Here is a 22,967-nt window from a genome sequence, read left to right on the forward strand (position 1 = left end):
TCCTACTCGTCAACACTCGGTCTAGATATACTATGTCTATGGACTTTACTCTTTCACAAAACTGGAATCAGGACAAACGTGACGAACACGTGTTATGTGTTTTGTAGCGGGAAGAAATAATTGTTATCGCCCGCGCGTATTAAAATTAAATTAATGATTTGTTTGAGAAATAGCGCATTTAATATGCATCCCAATGCTTGTTCTACTATAATTCTTTAGAATCATCTCTTTTATATTTCAACTTTTACACACAGTAATCGAATGTGAACTGAATGTTATTGAATTAAAAACGAGCAATAAAGCAAGAAGCATAAAAAAAGATGGAAGAGTTAATCTACAAGTTTTTTTGCATAATGACAAACAAATTTAAAGCCTTTCGTAGAATTTATACGCGAAATTATTTTGGAAATTCCTTCACGATATTCCAACGTGATTCTCCTGCCGAGTCGACTTAATCAAGTATTGCCTTACATTGTTTTGACAGGTGACACTTGACAATATATAATATCGTTTGAATATTCGAAGATCGCCTTCGAAATTTATACTACGCATTTATATACAATCCTTCGCGATTGTGTGGCTTGCACTTTGACACGCACAGAACGATAGATAAAAAAGAAGAGTTCGTCCCCTCTCTTATCGGTTTTCCCATGATTGCGAAATTACTGGATTATGATGTTTATTCTGCTGAGGAAAATGATGCACAATGGATTTTTGGTCCGTTCTACCCATACTGGTGGATCTTACGAGGTAAATACATTCGATAATCATCCACTTTAATATTTTAAAGAATTGTTCATGTTTGATATATATTATTTACAATTTAAAAAATTTTTTATATTTTTGCTATTGATGAAAAAGAACAGCTAAATTTATTTTAATCTCAATTTCTGGCGGAATTATGTAAAATATTATTCGACATCTAATTATATCATTTAAATTTATTGCTTTTCTATAGTTATATAAAAATTTTAAAAGATAATAGTTCTCTCTTAAGACTGTGATTACATTGTTTATATTCTTGTAGAAATATTATTATAATCATTACATGCTAAGTGATATATGCGCTATCATTCAAGAATAGAACAAGTTACAGTTAAATTACATAATTGATATGAAAAATTAATTTCAAATATATAAATATTATATATTATTTTTGTAGGAAGCTATAAAAGTGTTATGCACTTTACAAAGTAATGCTGCATACTTACAATCTGTTGTGAAGCATGATGTGAATAATCCTAAGAAAATGAAAGAAACAGAAAAATATTTACTCCGGTAATAAAGCTCTATCATTGTTATAATGTTAATATAAGTAAGTTCGAGAGATTTAATTAATTTTTCTCATTTAAGAAACACTACTTATGAGATTTATTATTAAGTGTATGTATTTTAAATTTGATTTAAATGGCATATATAATTCCAAACGCGGTAACTTTAAATCTATATTATACTATAGATCTGGTATCACTCTGGAGCAACTGGACAGATTATCTGTCATACATGTGGCTGGTACAAAGGGTAAGGGCACAACGTGCGCGTTCACGGAAGCAATTCTGCGGCAGTACGGTTTCAGCACGGGTTTCTTTAGTTCGCCGCACTTGGTCTCTGTGAGGGAGCGTATCCGATTAAATGGCGAGCCGATCAGCCAGTCGCACTTTGCCCATTACTTTTGGAATGTTTATCGGCGCTTGGAGCAGAAACGTGAATGCGAATCTGATATGCCGACGTATTTCAAATTCCTGACGATTCTCTCGTTTCATGTGTTTTTGGAAGCGAACATCGACGTGGCGATCCTTGAAGTTGGAATAGGCGGCGAACTGGATAGTACCAATATCGTGCGGAATCCAGTCTGTGTAGGTATTACTAGCCTGGGTCTCGAGCACACCTTGTTGCTAGGCAATACCATCGAAGAGATTGCTTATCAAAAGTCAGGGATCTTTAAACCGCATGCTGCGGCCTTCACGGTGCCGCAATCGGAACTGACGATGCGCATTCTACAGAAACGAGCCGCGGAAAGACAATGCCGCGACTTGCGAGTGGTTCCTGCAACTCAAACACATGAATGGAACAATGTCTTCTCATCGGTGGGTCTCAACGGCATACAGCAACAGAATGCTTCGCTGTCGATCAGCATGGCGCTCGAGTGGATGAAATCGCGATGCAATAAGCCGCCGTTGATTGTAAACGATACGAAATACGTCACTGGTTTTCACGATAATTACCAAAACGATAAGGTTGATTTATCTCAAACCGTTTATTTAAACAAGACCGCGGCAGCTTTGGCAAACTGCAAATGGCCGGGTCGCACGCAAATCCTGAGAACCAGTGTGGCAGATTTCTTTCTGGACGGCGCACATACCGTCGACAGTATCGTTAATTGCATATCATGGTTCAAGAAAGTCAGTCGGAAAACCTCCATTAAATTTCTAATATTTAACATTAGCGGCAACCGAGATTCTCTACAATTTTTGAAGTTGCTGAAATCTCTGGATTTCGATAAAACTTATTTCACCCCAACTTGCATTGGAGTGCCTAGCATAGAGGATATGAATTCAATGCATTATGCGCAAAATAATATGGACGAGCAAAGAAAGAACTGTGAGAGACACTGCGAATTGTGGGGCGAAAATTCGGTGCTGAAGAACAACGTCTCCGAAGTACTTGTTGACATTAAAAGATATGCATCATTGAAGATGACCAGGAGCGATAAAATGGAAGTACTTGTAACGGGTTCTTTACATTTGATCGGCGCGGTATTAACCATTCTAGATCCTAACTTAACAATGAGCAGTGATTTTTAATGTGACAAAATGCGATTAAAATTTTATTTGTTAAGATATTTGTTCTTCTTGAACAAATATCTTAACAAATATTTGATCTCTTCTTCCATATATTTCTTTAATTTAATTTAATTTAATGTGAATTATTTTAAATACGAATTATGTTATAAATTTAGTCTTTTTTTTTTTACTTTGCATAAACTTCTAAAGGATTTATCTATAAAAATATTTTGCAGAAAATGAATTTTTGTATAAATTTATAGAATTCTATAAAATGATAAATTAGTAACAATATAATAAAAAGTCATTAAAATAAGAAATGCCTTTTTTAAAAATCGTGTAATTATATATTTAATATACAATATTTAATAGAGCGATAATAATAACAATAATCATATCAATCACTTATTACTTATTACGATATATGTATATTGATATACACATCGTACTGTGATCTAGCTTCAGAGTAATGTTCCAATGATTATATCTTTTACAACAATTATTTTTGTACTTTGATGTAGATTATCGCTGAGTGAAATGGCTCGCTCAGTGAAAAATGAATTTGATTTGTATGCGCATTTGTGCTAAATTTATCTCATTGAGCGAGTCGCGGACAGTGAGATATGATATCGTAAATAATTGTAAACAAATATTCAAAAGATCGTCGCATGATATTCTAGTTCCGATTCCGCTTCGGTATCGGATAAGCTAAGCGAAACGCCAGTTCTTCGCCTTAAGCGATTATCCTCAGGGCTCTAAAATAAATTAAAACGCATTTCTAATTATAAATTATTGCGAAGGAATATTTATTAAATTTTTACTATCATGTTGTATATATGAAATAAAGGTAAATATCTTTTTAATAAATATCGATTTCATACTATATTCATATACAGGGTGGGGCAGATAACGAATGGTATAACCAGATATGCTGTGATTCTTCATATAAAGATAATTTAATAAAATTATGTATATATACAGCGGAGGAAATCTTTTACTGTATTTTAGCAATTTGCAAAATGTGATAAACATTATAGTCTCTATGTCACTATGGAACAATCTTCAGCATTTGAATTTCATTTACACACGAGAAATTACTTTCTCCTGATTGTATTCTGTTTTTACTCCATCTTGTATATGTTTAATCGGAAAAAAAATTTTACTAATCTTTCACATAATTCGTATTAATATGCAATATGAATCTTTTTTTTCTTTTTTTAAAGGTAAAGATATATATAGGAAAAATATAAGTTATGTAATAAATTATATCTTTTTACGATCCAGTTTTTCCGATTACAATAATACATTTTCTCAATGATTAATGTACAGAAATTATATATATAATGAGAATAATGAAAGGTACAACTCACTTGGTCTAAAATACCGGCAGTGGGTTCGGACGCGTATCCCACTTCCTGTGCATCCTCTTCCAGATCTGCCTCGTACTCCTCCAGTTCGTCCGAATCCATATCTATGTCGAAATCGATATACCGGCTAACACGCGAAACTTTACACACCATCTGTGCGAGATCGGTGAAAGTGTATGAAGAGCCTGATTGTTGATTAGCTGCTTGACACTTTGCTCGCATAGCTCTCGCATTCTCTCGATCTGCATTGAATCTAGGCAGAACTCCGGCTTTCGATTGACCCTCGAAATATGTTTTTCCTGGAGAACACGATTCATTTCATCTCTACAGATGGGCGTAGTAAGCATACAAATACTTTTTTATTACGCTATTTGTTTAAAAAATATTTCATTATGATATATGTGTAAGCCATAAATTGTTATTTTAGCATTGTACTTTTTACAAATTGAAGACTTTTAATATAAATACACAAAATTTTATACCGTGTTGGTATCCCACGTCCCTGATCTCGTCGAAATTGGCGAATTGGAGAGTCTTGTACTTGTCGATCGGCGGTCTAATGTACTCGCAGTAATCCGAGCTCTTCACCTCTTCCAGCTGGCGCACACAACTCACATACGCCAATCTGGACTGAATATCCGGCAGATTTGGCACTTTCACGGGCGTGGCGAACGGATTCCATCGTTTCCACAGTAACCACCAACCGGACAATGAGTCCCCGTAATTCGTCAGATCGGTGTCATCTTGGGAGCCGACATCGATGGCCAGAATGTGATGTGCTCCTTGCCGCAACATTTCGTCAGCTTGAACGGAAATATGGAGAACGCATAAATCGAGGACGTTAACATCAACTCGCTGTTAGAGTTTAAATTTCGACATTATAAAAATTTAATTTGTGTAAGGATATAATAGAGTTTATATCATAATGATACATTATCTCGTTCATCTCGAAATTACATTTTTTATTTTATACATATATTATATTTCTTCATAGAGACATATTTTTTTGTACTATGCTATATGTTTCTATATTGTGATGAGAGTTACATTGAGAGATGATACAATCAGGATTAACATGAACAGATAGAATGAATACCTGGCACGTTATTAACATAGCATCCGTCGACCAAAAGATGCCCATCATGGGGATCACAAATCGGAGGAAAGACCCCCGCGATAGTCATACTGCCGCGAATATATCTCCATAGTAAACCTGAGCCGACTTGACTATTCAGAATTTCGTAAATGCAATCTTTTTTATCAACGGGAGTGAGCTTGACGCGTAATTTAATTTTTTTCTTTTCATATTATTAATATTCATAAATAGATTTTCAACGACGTATCAAATTAAATCAAATTAAAAGTCTCACTAAAATTAGACAACCAGTGTGATTAAATTTTGATGAAGAGCTAGTAATTTCTTGCAAAAGAAGTACACTCAATGTAATATCAGATAAATTGCCGAAATTATAAATAAATTTGTAATAATAATGTAAAATATATATAAATTTATATAAATTTATTATCAATATATAAAAATATATATATGTATAAAAATTTCCAATTAGATACCTTTTACACAAGTTTCATACTATGACATTTATTTTGACATTTACTGATACGTTATATTGTTATAATCTTGTTTCCGGTTAATTCCTGATTGCATTGATTGTGCAAAATTAACACATGGTGTTCATCAATGCGATCTGAGTTACCTGGAAGGTTATTGACGTACCCGCCGTCGAGCAGGAGATGGCCGTCAACAGGATCACACATGGGTGGCATATAACCAGACAATGACATCGAGGCCCGAATGTACCGCCACAGCGATCCTAAACACGACGAATCATTCTCTTTAATATTCTGTGTTTACTCGTATATATTATTTAGAATACTTCCTGTATTCTTAAGTTATGATTTAATTATAATTAAACTTTCTCACTGTATATATATTATAATTGGGGCTATATGATTTATGGAAAGATCGATTTCGCTAAGTAGAATTTATCAATTCAGGCTACTACTGGTGAATTTAATTAAAACCAATTTTAATAAAAATATTTAAGGTGAATACAGGTGAATATTTATATTTTGTCCAAAGATCAGATATTCATTCAAATGCTTTATTTACATTGAATATTATTTTTTGTATTAAAACATTTATAATATATATAATAATATATTTTGAAAACAAATTTTTAGATAGGTACTGAGTTGTGAACAATTGCGAATTTCCTCGATACCATAATTTAGCAGTAAGTATACAGGAAGCATATGTATGATATATCAGTTTGCAGCTTATATTCGAGTAAAAACAAAAATATGCCTTGCTCGATTATTTCTTTAAAAAAAACGGCATTAAACGGAGAGTACGTCAACAATTTTTTTTTTTTTTTTTTTCCGGAAAGCTCACTCCCGTTTGTTAAAGATTCTACTATCATGATTTATGCTAATGTATCTAAGAACGCTTAAAATATCGTCATGCCATAACAAATTTATGGTGAATCAAAAAGAAATTTTTTGGATATTTTTACTTTTAATTCAAGCATCCGAAACTAATTGTTGCAAATAGTTTTAAACATTTTATTTGTTTGTCTATAAAATAAAACATTTACATCTTTATATTTTGATTCACCCTAAATATTCTACAAGTACATATTTTTGACGATATGTCAAAGCTTTTAGTTATATATCTGGAAATTTTTTATATTTAACACTTATATAATTCTTGAAATTATAAAAAAAATTATATATATAATTTTTACATTCATAAATCGTAGATGTAGAAAATATTAATAGAGCATACAAAAATTAAAACTGAAAGCTTTGTCGATGTTTAAGAAATGCAAGATGATTAATTCATACAGACCGTGTCTATGCGTGCGCATACAGGAGTCCGTGATGTCTGTGGTTATAGTGAAATACGGAAGCCACAAGTCCTCTATGTATGTGTCGCCGAAGGTTTGCTGTATAGTATTATTAAAATCTTTACCGGAGAACATCGAAGTCATCGGGTAAGTCAAATCCAAAATTTGCCGCCACCATTGCGTCATTTTCTGCCAACAGATAAAAATATATAACATTTTATACAAAAAAACATTTCTCGATCCGAGAATAGTCACAGTGTTTTAAAGTAATTATTGAGAGAAAAAGAAATATAAATAAAATTTTTTTTCTATATAAAGTCTGAATGAATTTTAAGATTTTAGGAGACATAAAAGAAATAATTTTATAAGTTTGTATATCTTATTTTAAAAATCCAATGTGTATATTAGAAAAAACCATAAGCACAAGAGACGGAAAATCAGTAGAAATCATGGGAAAAAATTTCCTTCTGTCTCACCTTAGACCATTCCCTGGCCTTTTGCGTGGTGGTAGTGATATTCTTCTCCATGCACCAAAGGGCGCCCATGAAAGCGCCGATACTAACGCCGCCGACCATGTCTATGGGTATACCCGCCTCAATGATGGCTTTGAGCATACCCACGTGGGCAGCGCCCCTCGCACCGCCCCCACCCAATACGAGACCTACCGAAGTGCCGGTCAGCCATCGCGCTAATCTACTGAAATCGCTGTGTACATTTGGTTCGGACATGAAGACTTTGGAATACAACTCGTTCTATAAGAGAAAAAGAAAGATATTAATAAAATATAAGTAAATGAGATTTAGAGAGACTGCCTGATCTGATAATTATCGCTTACAATTCTGTACTGCGATCTCCTAGTGAACATCCGTTTCGGACATTGGATGTGATGGTGACTGGACACCCACGACCTCATGTTTAACCATTGAACAGTGTTTGTGGGTCGCTGACCATTCTGCTCCTTGTGTAATAGCACCAGCTCCTTCTGCGTTCGCATGACTAATCGCTCTATCTCACGTTCTGTTCGGCCAATCGATGGCGGTCGATCGCCCAGACCCACGATGAGAATGCAATCGGCTTGCCTCACACATCGCTGAGTCCATAGCGTGTAACTCGAATCGCACTGATACAAAGAAATTCTATGCTGATCTTCCTGCTGCGCGAGCCAGGAAGTTAGTCGATACTCGTTCGCAGGTTCCATGATGGTCGTTCCTAAAGTCTATTTAGAAAAAGAAGACAATAGATGATTGATTAAACTAATAGCTAATCTCTTTTTGTATTAAAAAGAAAACGAGCGTGAAGTATTATAATAAAGTACCAAATTTTAGAAAATTAAATTATGTTGGATATACATATAATAAAAAAAAAATATATTTTTAATTATATTTTTAATTTATAATAAATTAAAATATATTAAAAATATATAATATTTTTAATATATCTTTTATACATATATTAAAATGAGTAATATTTTAATAATCAAATTATATAACTAGACATAGACGAATATGATACAATACCTTTCTTACGACGTCTGATGTTAGACGAAGACAAGATCCAATGGCACATAAAGAATGATACAATTCATAAGTGAAAGCAGTTAATGGTACATCATCTGACACAGACACTATGGCAACAGTTGAAAAATTTACTTGTGCGGGTCTGGCATCAACTGTTGCTGCGGCTCGCCTATAACCAAAATTACCCTTAATTAAAAATATTAATTAACATTAATAACATTATCAATATAAAACAATATATAATTTTTGCAAGTATAATATTGTAATAACAATTTGATCAATGAAATTGATTTTAATATATTATCATATTATGATATTTACTGTGTGTCATTGCTATTTTTCGTATGCGCTTGTTGCCAAGTGCCGAGTATGCGATGACCGAGAAGATTTATTAATCTCGTAACAACGATTGGATATCTTAGTTTGATCACATTGAATAAACCTTCCGGCAGCTTCGCTAGTTCGGAATCCCTGACCGCCATAACCGTTGTCGACCTCGGAGTTTGAGTAACCATCTCTACGATGCCTACCATGTCGCCCTTTCCATATTCTGCTACTGGTTCTTTCTTGCCGTTTTTATAAGTAATTACCGATCGCAATCGTCCGCTCAACACTATGAATGTCGAATCTGATTCATCCCCTTGTCTATAAACGGCTCTTCCGCTTTCGAGAAATAACCAGTCGAGAGCAAAATCCACCTATTCAAGAAATAATAGCTTGTTTGTTAAAAATATTCGTTTTTCTTATAAAAATTTTTTTATTTGTTTTAGATATTCGTACCTGTCTTACAAATGGGCTTAATCTGCGAACAACGGTATGTGCCACATGCAACACGACTGTAGGTTGATCTCGCATAATGGCGAAGAACGTTGATTTGCTAAGTAGCGCGATACGGCTGGGATGCTTCGCTCTGATCGTGTAAAAGGATGGTTCGCCGGTCAGCACCGCTAAACCACCGACAATTTCACCCTGATGAGCGCTAAACATGTGTACTTCTTGACCCGCCTCCCGGCCCTCCGATACGCGTTGGCTTACTATTAGTGAGCCCGAAAGTACATATACAAGTGCGACGTCCTATAAGGTGATTAAGAAATGAATGAAAAAGAAATCTTTTTTTGTACATTATATATCATATATATAAAAAGATTTCTTTTTTTATACATGATCTATGATGTAAATAAAAATAGAAAATATACAAGATGGCAAACCTTGTGAGATTCTTCTTTCATCAGATAAGTACCAACTGGCACTTCTCTAATCTGCACTTTGTCTTTAAGCACTGTCTCATCCTCTATGCCGAGTTCACGAACAAACGCGTCAGTGGCTATCTGTACGAGATGCTCTTCATCCAATTGTTGCTGCTGTTGTTGCGCTCCCTCATTAGTTTGGCGCTTTTTACCAAGATAAGTACTTCCAGAATGAAAAGCTTCCGTATGTGATGCTTGCACCGGCAGAGATGTTATCGATGACGATGGATTTGGCCAGTGAGAATCACATTCCGGTACCATATCTGCCAAATTCTGATTTAGTTGCGAGTTTAAACTCTGATTTTTCCAGTCGGCACTGTTTTTTGTTCTGCCATGAAATAGTGATAAGTAATTAAAGACAAAATATTATTCTGTATAATGAAAAGTTATTTTAATAAGACTCGCTTAACCTGCTTATATCGATAAAAAAGATATAGAATATATTATTTTAATAGCTTCTCACCGGCGATTTCCAAGTATGGGCACAGGCTGAGAACTATTATTTGTATTGGGCACATCGCGATGAGAAAAATCACTGGTATCGTGTGTTTCCGATGTGCCAACTGGAAATACACCAGGTATACTTTCATTTTGTGAGGCGAAATTCTCTCTGGTTCTTGATCGTACTGGCGAACCGGAGAATGGACTTTGTTTCTTCTTGTGTGATCCCTGATTGACTAATTCCGCAGACAGACCGAGATATTGGTGCAACGCAGTAAAGGTAACTCTTTGCAGGCGTACCATTATGACCTGGATAACTCGAACAAAGGCGTCAGGATAATCTTGAAATACCTGCAATAATATTAACAGTTATATAATATTTATATGATTTATAATCTCATAAAAATAGAGAAAATAATAAGCTCAAATATTTTACAAATCAAAAATATATGATATAAAAAAATGCATAAGTGTATAGAAATACACCACATAACTTACTTCTTGGAATGCGCACATTGGCAACTTTACTACAATAGAATCTTCCATAGCTCTTGCAGATACAGTTTTGTATGTACTTGTATGCCCGGTAAGTACATCGGTAAAACTAAGAAGACTGGTAACGGACTCTCCTGTTTTCACTAGTTTTAATGATATCTGAGAGCCGTCGGGTCCAGTAATATATACATTGACTAAACCTTGTTGCACTATAAATAAATTCTCGTCGGGATCTCCAATTTTAAACAATGTACTGCCAGCGGGTAAATTCATGATTTCCGTGTACTTGCACAACTTCAAAAACACAGGTTTTTCAAAATGACCAAAAACTCTAATACTTTGCAGCATATATAGAGCATCTGGCGGTACTCTCTCACCAGGTCCTAAATCTTCTTCCAGATACTCAGCGGGTGGTTCCAATACCTTAGAATTAAATGAATTAGTTAAATAAAATTGCTAATTGTTAGTTATATATTATATGAAACATACTTTGAGCTGTTGTGGGGCGGTTTCCTTCTTAAGTTGTAATAATCGACGAGCAAATCTCATGACCGCTCTCCTTTTCTTTCCTTGTCCAGTAGCATGCACTTGGCCACCGATGGATTTTACCTTGCGTAACATTTTCCTGCCATAAAAGAGAACCTTGTCTCTTTTTCTGAATCTTGGCTTTCCAGTGCCCACTCCAACAAACTCCTTTACCTCTGGTAGAAATTCCTTGTTCTTCCATTTGCGCAGCACATAGATTGGCACAACTAAGAAAATAAGCAGTAGAATTGTGGCGATGATAAAAATCGTCCTTGATGTCTGATATTCTTCTATGAATCTTCCAATCCATCTTGAAAATATGTATGACCCCAGGCTCTCGTTGAACTTATTAAATAACTCTACTACCTGCATTCAATATATTTTATCATTAGTTCATATCAAATACGATAATGCTTATATTAAAAGACAATAATAATATAAAACAAAAATATCAATGATATCAATGTATATTGAAACAATAAAATTTAATACTCGTTTTTTTAAGTATATAATATAATATACTAAATTTATAAATTTCATATATATTGTTATAACTTTTAGAATGAGCGAAATAAAAATCAAGGATACTATTAATGAGGATACTATTAATTGTTCATCGCATAAATAATTTTTTTTTTAAAGACAATTATTATTCCTATTGTCAAAACTAGATTATTATAATCTGTTCCATCCATAAAAATAAATGAAAAATTATCCAGAATAAAATAAATCTTAAGAATGAAAATGACAGTTCCCTGATCATCATTTCATTTGCTCATGAAATTACTATATTATCACACTGATACATTTATTTAAAAATTTTTGCATTTTGATATAATTCCCTTTAATGCAAAATAAAAAAAAAAATATTATGAAACATATATACTGTCTTTAGAATTTACAAATTTGACACTTGACACCTTGTTTTCTTGCTATTACGTTTTCAAAATATGCTTGCAATTAAAATTATTGAGATTAATGTAAATACAACTGTGCAAATAGCATGCCACTTCGATGATCATATCTCAATGGACAAAAATTTTATTTCAATAAGAAAGATTTTAAGAGAGAGAGACTGTAAATACAACCTCCATAGTGGGCACTTCATGTCCCCCACTTTGCCGAAAAATGTATTTGGAGAGAAAATCACCGGGACCATATGTTAGCGTGAAACGTGCGTAATAATTAAGCAAATTGAGATAAAGATTAATGATCTATGTATCCTCCCGAGTCCACATTTCGACGACCTTTGATACTTCGTTCGAGTCATCCAACGCCATATTGTTCGCGACCGCAAAATCGATTATTTAAAATAATTGATGTGCCCCGCGAACGCAATTAAAGTATAAATACATGCATACTTTGGAAATTTTAGCAATTCGCGTAAATTTTTCATTTTCTATCAACTCAATTATAAACTCCAAGTTTGAATTTTTCGCTCTCCCATTGTTTGAGATATTACTGATAAAATTATATAAACAATTCCAAAAATTTTTAAAAGGATTTTTAAAAGGATTAACATTTCTTGTAGATTTGCAATAGACAGGTTTGTAAGAAAGTATACTCGAATCCGTTTGCACACATATGGCTTTTTGTATAATCTTAATTTAAAAAAAAAAAAAAAAGAAAACAAGAATTCTGAGTAATCTAGATGTTATAATTAATTAGCGACTTTCTATAAAACAGCCAGTACACGTGGACTATAATTTGCGACACAAAACATCAAAGGGCCCTAGTCGCTAGTAGTATTTTTAATTATTTTCCAAACGTTTCAGAGTAAACTCTCAAAAATCTCGATTTAAACTTCGCGCGTCGCGTAGTCGCCCTTGGCCGCGCACGCGCGTATCGTCGAGTCGGCGCGTCGTTCCCGGCGCGGCCGGCAGAGCGCGCCACATCGAAATTTCGGGCGATTTTTCGGCGACCGCGACCGCGGTCAGTCACAGTCTTCAGTCAGTCCCTGGCGGCGGTGCGGCGGCAGCGGTGAGGCAGGTAGTAGTCGGTGCTGGTGGTTACGAGAGGGAGAGAGAGATCGAGCGGCGACATGTTGAAGTTGCCCGTGTGATATCGTGCGCGTGGCGGGCGATCTTTACATCGTGCGCGTTTTCTTTTTTTTCCCTTCCCCCCATAGTAACTTCCCCTCCTTCCCCGTCCGCGGGTGCCTGTGGATACGAGATACGGATACGGCAGTGGTGTGCATCGGAAAGTGATCGGAGGCGAAGCGCTGCGCTACATGTGAAGTGTCGCCGGGAAACATCATTATTCGCCATCGTCGCGCCCGCTGGTTTACCCCGGCCCAGCAAACATGAGCTGGGGCACGGAGCTCTGGGTGAGTAGTTTCTCGTTTTTGCTCCCACTCTCCCCCTCTCTCTCTCTCTCTCTTTCTTTTTTCCCCCGCGACCGTTCGCGGTACGTTCGTCCTTGTCGCTTCTCTTCGCGGCGCGGCGGCCTCCCCCCCCTCCTCCTCTACCCTGCCGCGCCGCGGGCGCTCGGTTCGACCCGACCTCGCGATCCTCGCAATTCCACCTTGCGAGTGTCCTCGGGGCGCGTTCGTTCCGAAAATGCGTTGGCGTGAGAAGCGCATCGCTTATACGTATGTATTATACGGCTCGTTCATCCACTCTCGTCCGAGACCGTGTCTGTCGTCGTCTCCCCGATATCACCGACGAAGGAGGAACGCGACACATTGTGCTGTGTGTTCGCGAAACGATCCCGCGAGTATATCGTAATCGATCGGAATTCGGATTGACGCGATTGACGATTTTCTCAGGTAGCCAGATCGTGGCCGACGTACGTGACGTTTGTCGAGAAGCGCGTACACCTACCTAAAGTCTATACCCGTCTTACCACGAAACGGCCGATGGCCGCTCATGGATTCCCCCATTCATTCTCTCTCGCTTAAATTCTCCTCGTCACCTCGTAAACAAAGTTGTCGCGTACTTCTTCCCTTCTCCTTTTCTCACCCTCCGTTTTCGATTCCGCAACGTGCCTCTATATCGTATTTGGAAGACAATAATTTTGACGAGACCCGATGACGGGATATATCGCTCGACTTTGTTAATCGAAGTCTTATCTCCTTGAGAGAAAGATTTAAACGAGAAACACAACCGTTCGTGAGGAATTTCCACGTTACGGTCTCATGCGTCAACGAGTCTACGAAATAGAATTGACATATCAATTTATTTAGAACTAGATCTTTCCCTTCCATCTTACTTTGTAAAAAGATCGACGTATCGTGCTGTAAATGGGTGCCCGATATAAAATATTCAGGACACGAATGTTCATTGTCGGGAAAACGTTGTTCTTAATATCATCGAGAATGAATAAAACTTCTTTTAAACGAACAGTGTTATGTGTATGCGTGCGTGCGTGGCTGAGACGTGATTCATTTGTATTGTAATCGTATCCTTGAAGTCGTGAATAGTATTCGCGCGATAAAAGACACGTGAAAAATCAAACTTCAACTTATCAAATTTCAATTTCGCTCCTTTGTCTCTTATCCATTAAAACGAGACCTTATATTAGTTTATAATCGGCTGTCATCGTGAAGAGAGAGAGAAAGAGAGAGAGAGAGATCGCTTTGATAAATTTTAGCATTTTTTATCCCTAAATTAAGATGTCATTATATCTGTATCTATTAAGCAAATTTCCTTATCGTTATCTTCGTGTTTATCTTGATGATCATCTCGAGAGTTGAGAGAGAGAGAGAGAGAGAGAGAGAGAATTACGAAAGTTCTTTAAATATCGGCTGTGATTATTAAACTTAACAATAGTTTCAAATAGCTAATAGCTAGAAAGTGTTCCCTTCGAGCACTTATTACCCTCTCTTGTATGCATCGTCCATCTATTCATTTATCTATCTATTATATCTATCGACGTCTCTTCATTTTTCGCCTTAAGCAAGCTCATAATTTTACGACTACACAATCGTGTTTTTTTTTTTTTTTTTTTTTTTGCGATAAATGCCAGTCCCTTTGTCGTGTAATCTTACCCCCCCCCCCCCCTTTACGTTAAACTATTTATTGAATGCTTTATCTGTATATCTTCACCTCTATTTATCAAAGTCGCCTTAAGCAAACTCATTGTAATCTCACGACTCTACAACTGCAGTTTCCTTCAGAATTATGGAATCTTTTTTATCTTTGTTCCTCTTTCGAAGAATTGTCTCTTGCGCCTCTTGTTCTGTTACTCCTTTTCTTTTTTTTCCATCTCCAACGAATATTCCATTTAAATAATTGTCGAGCTCTTCGACACATCTTTTACATGAGACACTTTAGCTGGAAAAAAAAAAGTTACTACATTAAAAGTTGTATAAGAGAGTGATTTTGAATATTATATATATATATATATATATATATATATATATATATAATTTTATATTTTATATTTTATCAACTCTCTCTCTCTCTCTATGTCGTGAGATCTAAAAAAAAAACGCACATCCGCCAAGGTTTAAGCGAACTTATCTTCTCATTTTCTGATTGTAAACAGTTATAATTTTTCCGCCGCGCGAATTTCCTTCGTGTGAGACGTATTTTTGAAAAAATATCCTTCTCTCTCTCTCTCTCTCTCTCACTCGAGGGAGAAAGGGTCAATTGCGCGGCGACGCCACCGCTGTCGTCGTCGTCGTGTTTTCGCCAACGACATGTAACCACGAATATCCCCGAAAACCAGTTCGTGTTCCACCAGGAGTTTTGCCTTTTCGGTTGCTAGCCGCGGGCGAGTGTCCCTCCCCTCCCCCTCCCCCCCCCCCGCGTCATTCCCTCGCGCAACATCGTCTTTCCTTCCACGCACCTTGCTCGTGGAGAGAGAGAGAGAGAGAGAGAGAGAGAGGAGCATATGCTCTTTCGCTTCCACTCTCGTGAAATGTTCGACGGTCATAGCGACAATATATCGACTTTACGATCGATTCGCGTCGGGATGTATCCTGTATTATTGTATAAATTTTCGACGTTAATCGCGTCTATCCTCCTCCCCCCCCACCCCCATCCCCAAAGAGTGCAGAAATAATCCCTCTCGCGAGAAATATGAGGATAAAGATACGAACGTTGGGGAAAAACGCTGTACGCGAAAGTATCTTTTTTTATATTATATTGATACGTATCGATGCTTCCTTTGATGCGACTTGAATCTCTCTCTGGTGATGGAATCATCAAGATGAAGGAATTTTCGTTTAGAGATCGCGCGCGCGTTATGATCTTCACTGTCAGAAAGATTCTTACGCGTATACGCGCGTAAAATCGATTCATTGTTTGCTCGCCAATGACGTCTCCCTCCCCCTCCCCCTCCCCCCACTGCGCCTCTCCGACCTCTCTATTAATAATTCATTCGCGCATTCCGCGCGCCATCATTTTCGTCACTCATCCCCGTTACACGTACTCGATATACCAACGATCATCTGCCGAAGTCGTTGGTTGAAAAATCTCATTAGAGTATATTATATATCGATTATATATTATGTTATATTGTTGCCCATGATTTTTATCTATCGATCTTTCGTTCGTTGAAAATACATTTGCCTTAATGAAAAATATCGAAAATTTTCGAATTAATATGATGGATATTTTGTTTATATTGTATTGGTATTTATATTGTATTTTTTTTTCAATTATTTAAATAATTTGAATTATAAAACTTTCCCAGGGCATTTTTTTTTTTTTTTTTTTTTTTTAATAATAAATCCATTATTATCAATTATCATTAAAAGATGTGTATTACGTGTGTTTGGAAAGATATAAAATTTTGGATAACATTATATTTTGGATATTGATATTTGTAATTGTGTATAATAATTATTTAATAATTATTATTTATTATTTAAATATATATATAACAATTATTTTGTTATTGTAAGAGAAGCGATTTGGGAAAAGCGATAATTTAAGGAAAATTGTTTTGCAACAATGTTATTTTATATATCGATCATTATATTTCAATTATATTCATTTAATTATTGCGTTTTTTACTTATCGATAAGTAACTAATTTTCTTTCTCTTTAGCACAGAGATGATCTTGCGCGTTTCCAATTGTCATTTTTCATATATAAGAGAATTATGGCTAATTATATCTTTTTATCATCTATTAATCTATTTGGTTTTATATATTTGGGGATATTTTTTCATCGAGTAATATATATTTATATATCTTTCATAAAATAATATAAAATTTGTATATATATATATATAAATTTCTCTCTCTGCCAATTTTCTTTGTTCTCCTTTAAAAAGGAGATATCCTCTCTTCGTAAAGATACGGCGTGGCACGCCCGTCTTATAGTATACGTATGCTGACGACGGTTAAACACGGACGCGTCTTGTATCGTGATTTGCGAGAAAGTGTACGGGACACGTCAGTGGACCCCGTGATACGCGCCGACATATCTTGAGTCTCGATCGAGCTTTTAACAGCTGATAACGAAAATTACGCCGTACGCTGATAACGAATCGATCGTGATAGAAATCCGATGTAGCACTTAAATTTATTATTTAGAGCCAAGTATTGTGTCGAGCATCCGAGAATGATGTATCGTCAGTATCGAGATATATACGTATCACTAGTTAATTTAGAGATAAGCGTAAAGCGTGTAATTTGGGTGTAAAATTTTATTCGTGGCGTCGAGTTTCGATCGACTATGCAAAAGAGTTTCCCCTCCCCCCCCCCCTCTTTTAATCTCAGAATACTTTCTTCGAAAGTGTTCAAGGATTATTTACAATCAAATCACACACACGCCAAAACGAACGCTTCCACGAACTATCGATCATTCGGTTCACCCCGTAATCAGGCGGCCAACACTGACCCTGACGAATTAATTCGGTCCCCCAACACGCGTCGTGGAATCGATAAAGTGCGAAGACGACACGGGGGCGGATGACGGCACGTATGATGACGGGGTTGGGGGAGGGGAAAGGAAGGCCGGGGGGAGGGGGAGGGGGGGACAAGGTAAAGTGGGAGAGGCAGGAAGGAGATATAATCCACGTACTTACGTCATCCGTATCTGTACTGCATCGCGATTCGGAAATGACTCTCGCGATTTCGCGCCGGAGAAAGTAACGCTCGTCTCGTAATCCACGCGACTATATTTCCCTCCTACCCTCGTTTTGCTCCCATTTTCCCGATCGTGCGACGTGCGTAACTAATCATCCACCGTAGGTGAAACGGAAGAGAGAGAGAGAGAGACGCGCGGAAGCAGCGGCTTTCGGAATCGATCGGTATCGCGACACGATTTTTCTTTATCTGTGCGAATGAGTGTTAATTGAGAGCTTTTCCTCGGCTTTATCGCGTTCATAACTAGTCACTGCTGGTTCTACTTATTTATTTATTTTTTATTCCAAGAATTTTTATTAAAAACCCGGTCTACTCTAGCAGTATGAAAAGCAGTTTTTTTTTTTTTTTTTTTTTTTTTTTTTTTTTTTTTTTAAGAATATTAGAGATTGATCTTTTTGGCGTTTTTACACATATTTTTATTTATGTTTAAACGGTATATCAATATTTTAAAATCTTGGATATTTTTTCATGTTTTTAGCGTGTTCGAATAGTTCAACGGTGTGACATCTTTATTGCTCCTCTCGTGTAATTGTTTGAAATAAATAAACTCGGTGTAATTTAATTTTGTAAGATACTTACATGATACAGAAATCTAATTTTATTAGAGAAAAATTGAAAAATAATAAAGTGATATTATTTTAAAATTAGATATTTTAATTTTGCTGAAATTTTTTTCATTCCTTGAAGGTAAGAAAAATATTAATTATTAATTTTTTAATTTCTATCTTTTAGATTTTCCAATTCCTAACTGTAATTTCTAATTTTTTACATTCATACATCGCTATTCTATTCGAAATTTTATAAATCCGTCAATTTTTGCAAATTTTTCAATAAAATTTAAAAGACGTTCTACCGACGTCATATTTTCAGAAAAGGTAAAAAAAATCGGTTTCTTGACCCGTCGAAAATAGACTGGGTTTTTAATTTACAGCATCACTGGATATCTTTATTAACCGTCATTCATTATTATCGGACCGTCTTGGAATAATCTATAATCAGAATCTTGTAATAATTAAGCAATTAGGATATTGCTCAATGCATATAATAATTGTCGCTAATCGTTCCGAGACCTTCCCGACATTCTTCCGGCATTTTTCAATGAAGAAAAAAGGAAGACACTCATATCCGGAAATGAGAAATGCTCGAGGCAACAGCAATGTGTCAAATCGTCAAATCACAGCGGCACGCACGAGACCTCGGGCATCGTTCATGAGCTAAAGACGAAGAAGTTATTCATCATTTTTCGCTGAAACGCATAATCGACTAACGGAAAACGCGCTCCGCGAAATTTCCTAATAGAGATTAGACGAGTAAAGCTCTTCGTCTTTTGTAACTGTACGTAGATGTGCGAACGGATGTGTGCTATCGTCGCAAAGGAAATTTCCTTGAAAAACAAAATTCTTTTCTTTGGAATTTTTTGACTGATACAAGTATCCTCTCTAATACAGCGCTCAAGAAATTAACGATATTTATTTCCAGTATAATTTTATCGAAAGTTCGTCCGTCTATCGTGAATACCAAACATTCAAATATATATTTTTGATAGGGGGAAAAAAGAAAAAAAAAATTTTTTTTTTTTAATAATATTTATTATTGTATTTTATAATATTTATTATTTTTTATAATATTTATTTTTATTATTGAAAGATGTCGACTATGTTCTTTCTGTACCATTTATAGGAAAACGGTTGATAGCTTCTAACTGTACCTTCATAAATTCCTTTTAATGACAAAGTGCACAATAGGTGGAAACTCTTATCGAAACGCGTGGCGTAATTTAAATTTACCGTAAACAAAAGGTATGAGGAAGTAGCGGTCATAGTAACGACTTATTTATACCGTAATTATGATCGCGCAGCAAAGATTCTTTCCATCTCTAAGATTTGCCTGTGTCGATCGACCGGAGATATCGCTCTTATTATCATGTTATTTTTTATTTCTTCCGAAATAAGTCATAAGTCGATAAATATAATTTTTTATTTGCTTTGAAAAATATAAGACTATAGCGAGAATAATTTAATACCGATTTACATCGAGTTAATTAATATAATAATTAAATTCCCTCAATTTTTGAAATATTTATTTAGCGCCGATCTTTAGCCGGGCGCTGATTGGCCAGACTTTATTCAACAATAACTCTTTTATTAAATGTTATAGAAAAAAATGATAAAGGACTTTTCTTTACAGTTTCATCTGCTCTACCTGCACATAATGATCCGCGTATTATGGGTCACCCTGTATATATAAATGTTATAATAATTTAAAAAATTTTGGAAATATAAATATATTATTGTACCATATCTGTCATATATATATATATATATATATATATATATATATATATATATATATATATATATATATATATCAAATGTAGATAGTAATATTGATTAAATAATTTTTCGCTACTTCTCGAAAAATATGAGTTACTACAATTTTCTGATGACAGTTCACGCGTGTTGAATTTAACGATATCTATATATAAAACTGCTAAAAAAATTTGATCGAAGAGATCATCTCTTTGAAATGCAATTATCTCGAAGATGCAAATGTTACTTGGAGATGATATCGTAGAATTATAGATGAGTATTTGTTCGCACGAAAATTTAGAGAATCTCGTGGAAAGAAACACGCAGCGAGATACTTGGATACGCATGATATTATTTGCCTCTTTTTAACAATTATCCTTGTCCCTTGAGAAAATATACATCGCCTGAACACATGTATATTTAATCGCGATTATATGGGAATTTTGATAGTAAACGTAGGAGCAACCGGTCCCGATTTAAGCATACGTTGAAAGGGGAAACCAAACATCTTCCGACGTGTACTATGTATGCACGCGAGAGCTAGCGAATTCCACGTTTGCGCGTGACACCCCGTAGACACGCCTGTCTCGCCTTTTTCTCGGGCACGAAGCGTGCGTGGCCGCGTGGCCGCGAACCGTGCATAGGGAAAGAACCTGCCCCACCCACGCATAGCGCCGAATCTCTATAAATACCGAACTCTCGAGTGCGCACTCTTACTCAGCCGGCTACAGTGTGCGAGAGTGAAACGGAATGGGAGCGAGAGGGTCTGGTTATCCGCGTTGATTAAGGCCGCGCGGACCTCGCGAGCTATGCAAATTAAACTTTTTCCACGCATGCGCGCGCGCACACACGCGTGAATACGCGAATAAAATGATTTTAAGATATAATTTTAATAGATTTTCTGCTATTTTTTTTATGTTACTTACGTGAATTGCTGACGAGAAAGCTAAGCGCATGAATAAAATTCATATGAACAAATAATATAGATATTTATATTTTATCAAAATCTTCGAAAGACTGAGAGCCATAAAATATGTGGAAAAAAAAATCGATATATAATTGTAATACAATATATATGAATATGGCAGGCTTCTTGTGAGATTCTTGATTCTTTTCTCGGCGAGAATTTTATTCGGTTTCTCTACCTTTTGCAGTTCCTATACCTAGACGTATGCTCTTACGTAAGAGGCAAAGTATGCTAATTTTCCTACTTTGTTCCAGCGATCTATCGAATAATCACGCACGCAACATCGTATCGTTGCCTGGCGTAAACTTGCATTATCGATTCCTTAAGAAAGTTTTTCTTTAGTGTAAAATTTATAAAAAAAAAAAAAAAAAAAAAAAAAAATTCTTTTCTAAATTTTTCTTTATTATAAGATTTATAAAAAGATATTTTTCTTTAACTACTTTTTATTATATCAGATTTATAAAAAGTAATATTTTTCTAAAAAAAATTTTCTTTATTATAAAATTTATAAAAAAAAAATTTTCTTCCGTATATCTTTTGTCCTGTGGCGTATGAATATTTTTTTTATCATTCTGCGTAGAAAAGTCGAATTTAACTTTCGTTGAAAGAACGTTCAACCTTTATTCCGGCAGAAACAAAGCGCTGTATACGACATCGGAGAGTGTCCCACGCGCGTTTCTTATCGCTGCTGCATCCTCCGCTGATATCGCGCGAGCCCTAGATTATTCCTCGACGTGTCTCCTCTCCCGCTCGGGTCCCGTCCGTCTCATTCAATCTTCGTTTTCATTCCGAGCGGCAACGAATGAAACGAACGTTCGCAACGGTGATTCATGGCCGGCGATTAAAAGTGTGCTGAAAAATATGAGTGACTCAAGCGTGTGAGATGGAATTGAGCCATGATAAGCCGAAAGCGATATCGTCCGGCGACCTTTTATGACTCGATTCGAAAAGTCACGAGAATCACTTATTCTTATTTCCCGATCGTATCGTCGCGAGCTAATTGAAAGGGAAAGGAGAAAATAGCCTAATTCAGAGTTTGATCAAATATTTCTATTTACGACACCGAGACTTTTTCAAACTAAAATCCCGACAAAATAAAGTCTTCAAATTATGTAAGCGATAAGGTTTTTCAAATTTCCTTCAAAGCTGAAATCTTGAAAAAATTGTTTACTTTTTGTCCTAAAATTTATCATCCCTTTAATAATCTTGTTATCGAATGATTGACCGGGTGAATAAGTCATTAAAAATATTGGCGGGCATTTTTTTCATATGGGATAAAAATTGTCGAGGATTCAATAATTCTCACGAATACAGTAATTACGATAATGAGACAAGTAGCACGTGCACACGCACGTATGTATGGTATATATGTACATGTCGGGCGCCTCACCTCGAACACGCGGCGCG

The 22,967-nt window shown here is 35.7% G+C and overlaps 3 protein-coding genes across 11 annotated transcripts in view; 2 read left to right on the plus strand and 1 right to left on the minus strand.

The window, feature by feature from the left end:
- The first annotated feature begins 28 nt into the window (after nucleotides 1-28).
- Nucleotides 29-4,627, plus strand: Fpgs1 (Folylpolyglutamate synthase 1). Its single transcript, XM_070309330.1, has 3 exons — nucleotides 29-750; nucleotides 1,163-1,278; nucleotides 1,460-4,627. The coding sequence occupies exons 1-3, from the start codon at nucleotides 673-675 to the stop codon at nucleotides 2,802-2,804; spliced, it is 1,539 nt and encodes a 512-aa protein (XP_070165431.1). The 5' UTR covers nucleotides 29-672; the 3' UTR covers nucleotides 2,805-4,627.
- Nucleotides 3,123-12,540, minus strand: Sws (patatin like phospholipase domain containing sws). Of its 4 annotated transcripts, none has more exons than XM_070309327.1 (15): nucleotides 12,331-12,540; nucleotides 11,207-11,608; nucleotides 10,721-11,140; nucleotides 10,245-10,573; nucleotides 9,743-10,109; nucleotides 9,315-9,608; nucleotides 8,856-9,232; nucleotides 8,535-8,703; nucleotides 7,853-8,233; nucleotides 7,494-7,769; nucleotides 7,020-7,206; nucleotides 5,247-5,363; nucleotides 4,633-4,953; nucleotides 4,154-4,449; nucleotides 3,123-3,538 (listed from the first exon to the last, which is right to left on the minus strand). In XM_070309327.1, exons 1-15 carry the CDS (start codon nucleotides 12,334-12,336, stop codon nucleotides 3,437-3,439), a joined length of 4,044 nt encoding a protein of 1,347 aa, XP_070165428.1. In that variant the 5' UTR covers nucleotides 12,337-12,540; the 3' UTR covers nucleotides 3,123-3,436. The 4 variants fall into 4 exon arrangements, with proteins under 4 accessions (XP_070165428.1, XP_070165429.1, XP_070165426.1 ...); XM_070309325.1 differs by lacking the exon at nucleotides 5,247-5,363 and adding an exon at nucleotides 5,866-5,982 and having other exon boundaries at nucleotides 3,124-3,538; nucleotides 12,331-12,539; XM_070309328.1 differs by lacking the exon at nucleotides 5,247-5,363 and having other exon boundaries at nucleotides 12,331-12,539.
- Nucleotides 12,541-13,192: 652 nt separating this feature from the next.
- The window catches only part of Cip4 (formin-binding protein 1-like Cip4), a 33,125-nt gene continuing 23,350 nt past the window's right edge, over nucleotides 13,193-22,967 (plus strand). For all 6 annotated transcript variants that reach the window (XM_070309910.1, XM_070309912.1, XM_070309914.1 and 3 more), the window contains exon 1: nucleotides 13,193-13,568. In XM_070309910.1, coding sequence (XP_070166011.1) covers nucleotides 13,545-13,568 — 24 coding nt within the window. In that variant the 5' untranslated portion in view covers nucleotides 13,193-13,544. The remainder of the gene's footprint in view (nucleotides 13,569-22,967) is intronic.

The sequence above is a fragment of the Polyergus mexicanus genome, unplaced genomic scaffold (assembly GCF_030449975.1).
Source record: "Polyergus mexicanus isolate NDT 795.1 unplaced genomic scaffold, iyPolMexi1.0 SCAF_17, whole genome shotgun sequence".
In the NCBI taxonomy this organism is placed as follows: domain Eukaryota; kingdom Metazoa; phylum Arthropoda; class Insecta; order Hymenoptera; family Formicidae; genus Polyergus; species Polyergus mexicanus.

Coding starts and splice junctions, on each gene's coding strand:
- Sws (XM_070309327.1), bottom strand. Junction 7,770..7,852: donor GGAGATCGCAGTACAGAATT/GTAAGCGATAAT, acceptor TTTCTCTTATAG/AACGAGTTGTATTCCAAAGT. Junction 7,207..7,493: donor AGGCCAGGGAATGGTCTAAG/GTGAGACAGAAG, acceptor ATCTGTTGGCAG/AAAATGACGCAATGGTGGCG.
- Fpgs1 (XM_070309330.1), top strand. CDS start 673: ATGATGTTTATTCTGCTGAGGAAAATGATGCACAATGGATTTTTGGTC. Junction 751..1,162: donor ATACTGGTGGATCTTACGAG/GTAAATACATTC, acceptor TTATTTTTGTAG/GAAGCTATAAAAGTGTTATG. Junction 1,279..1,459: donor ACAGAAAAATATTTACTCCG/GTAATAAAGCTC, acceptor ATTATACTATAG/ATCTGGTATCACTCTGGAGC.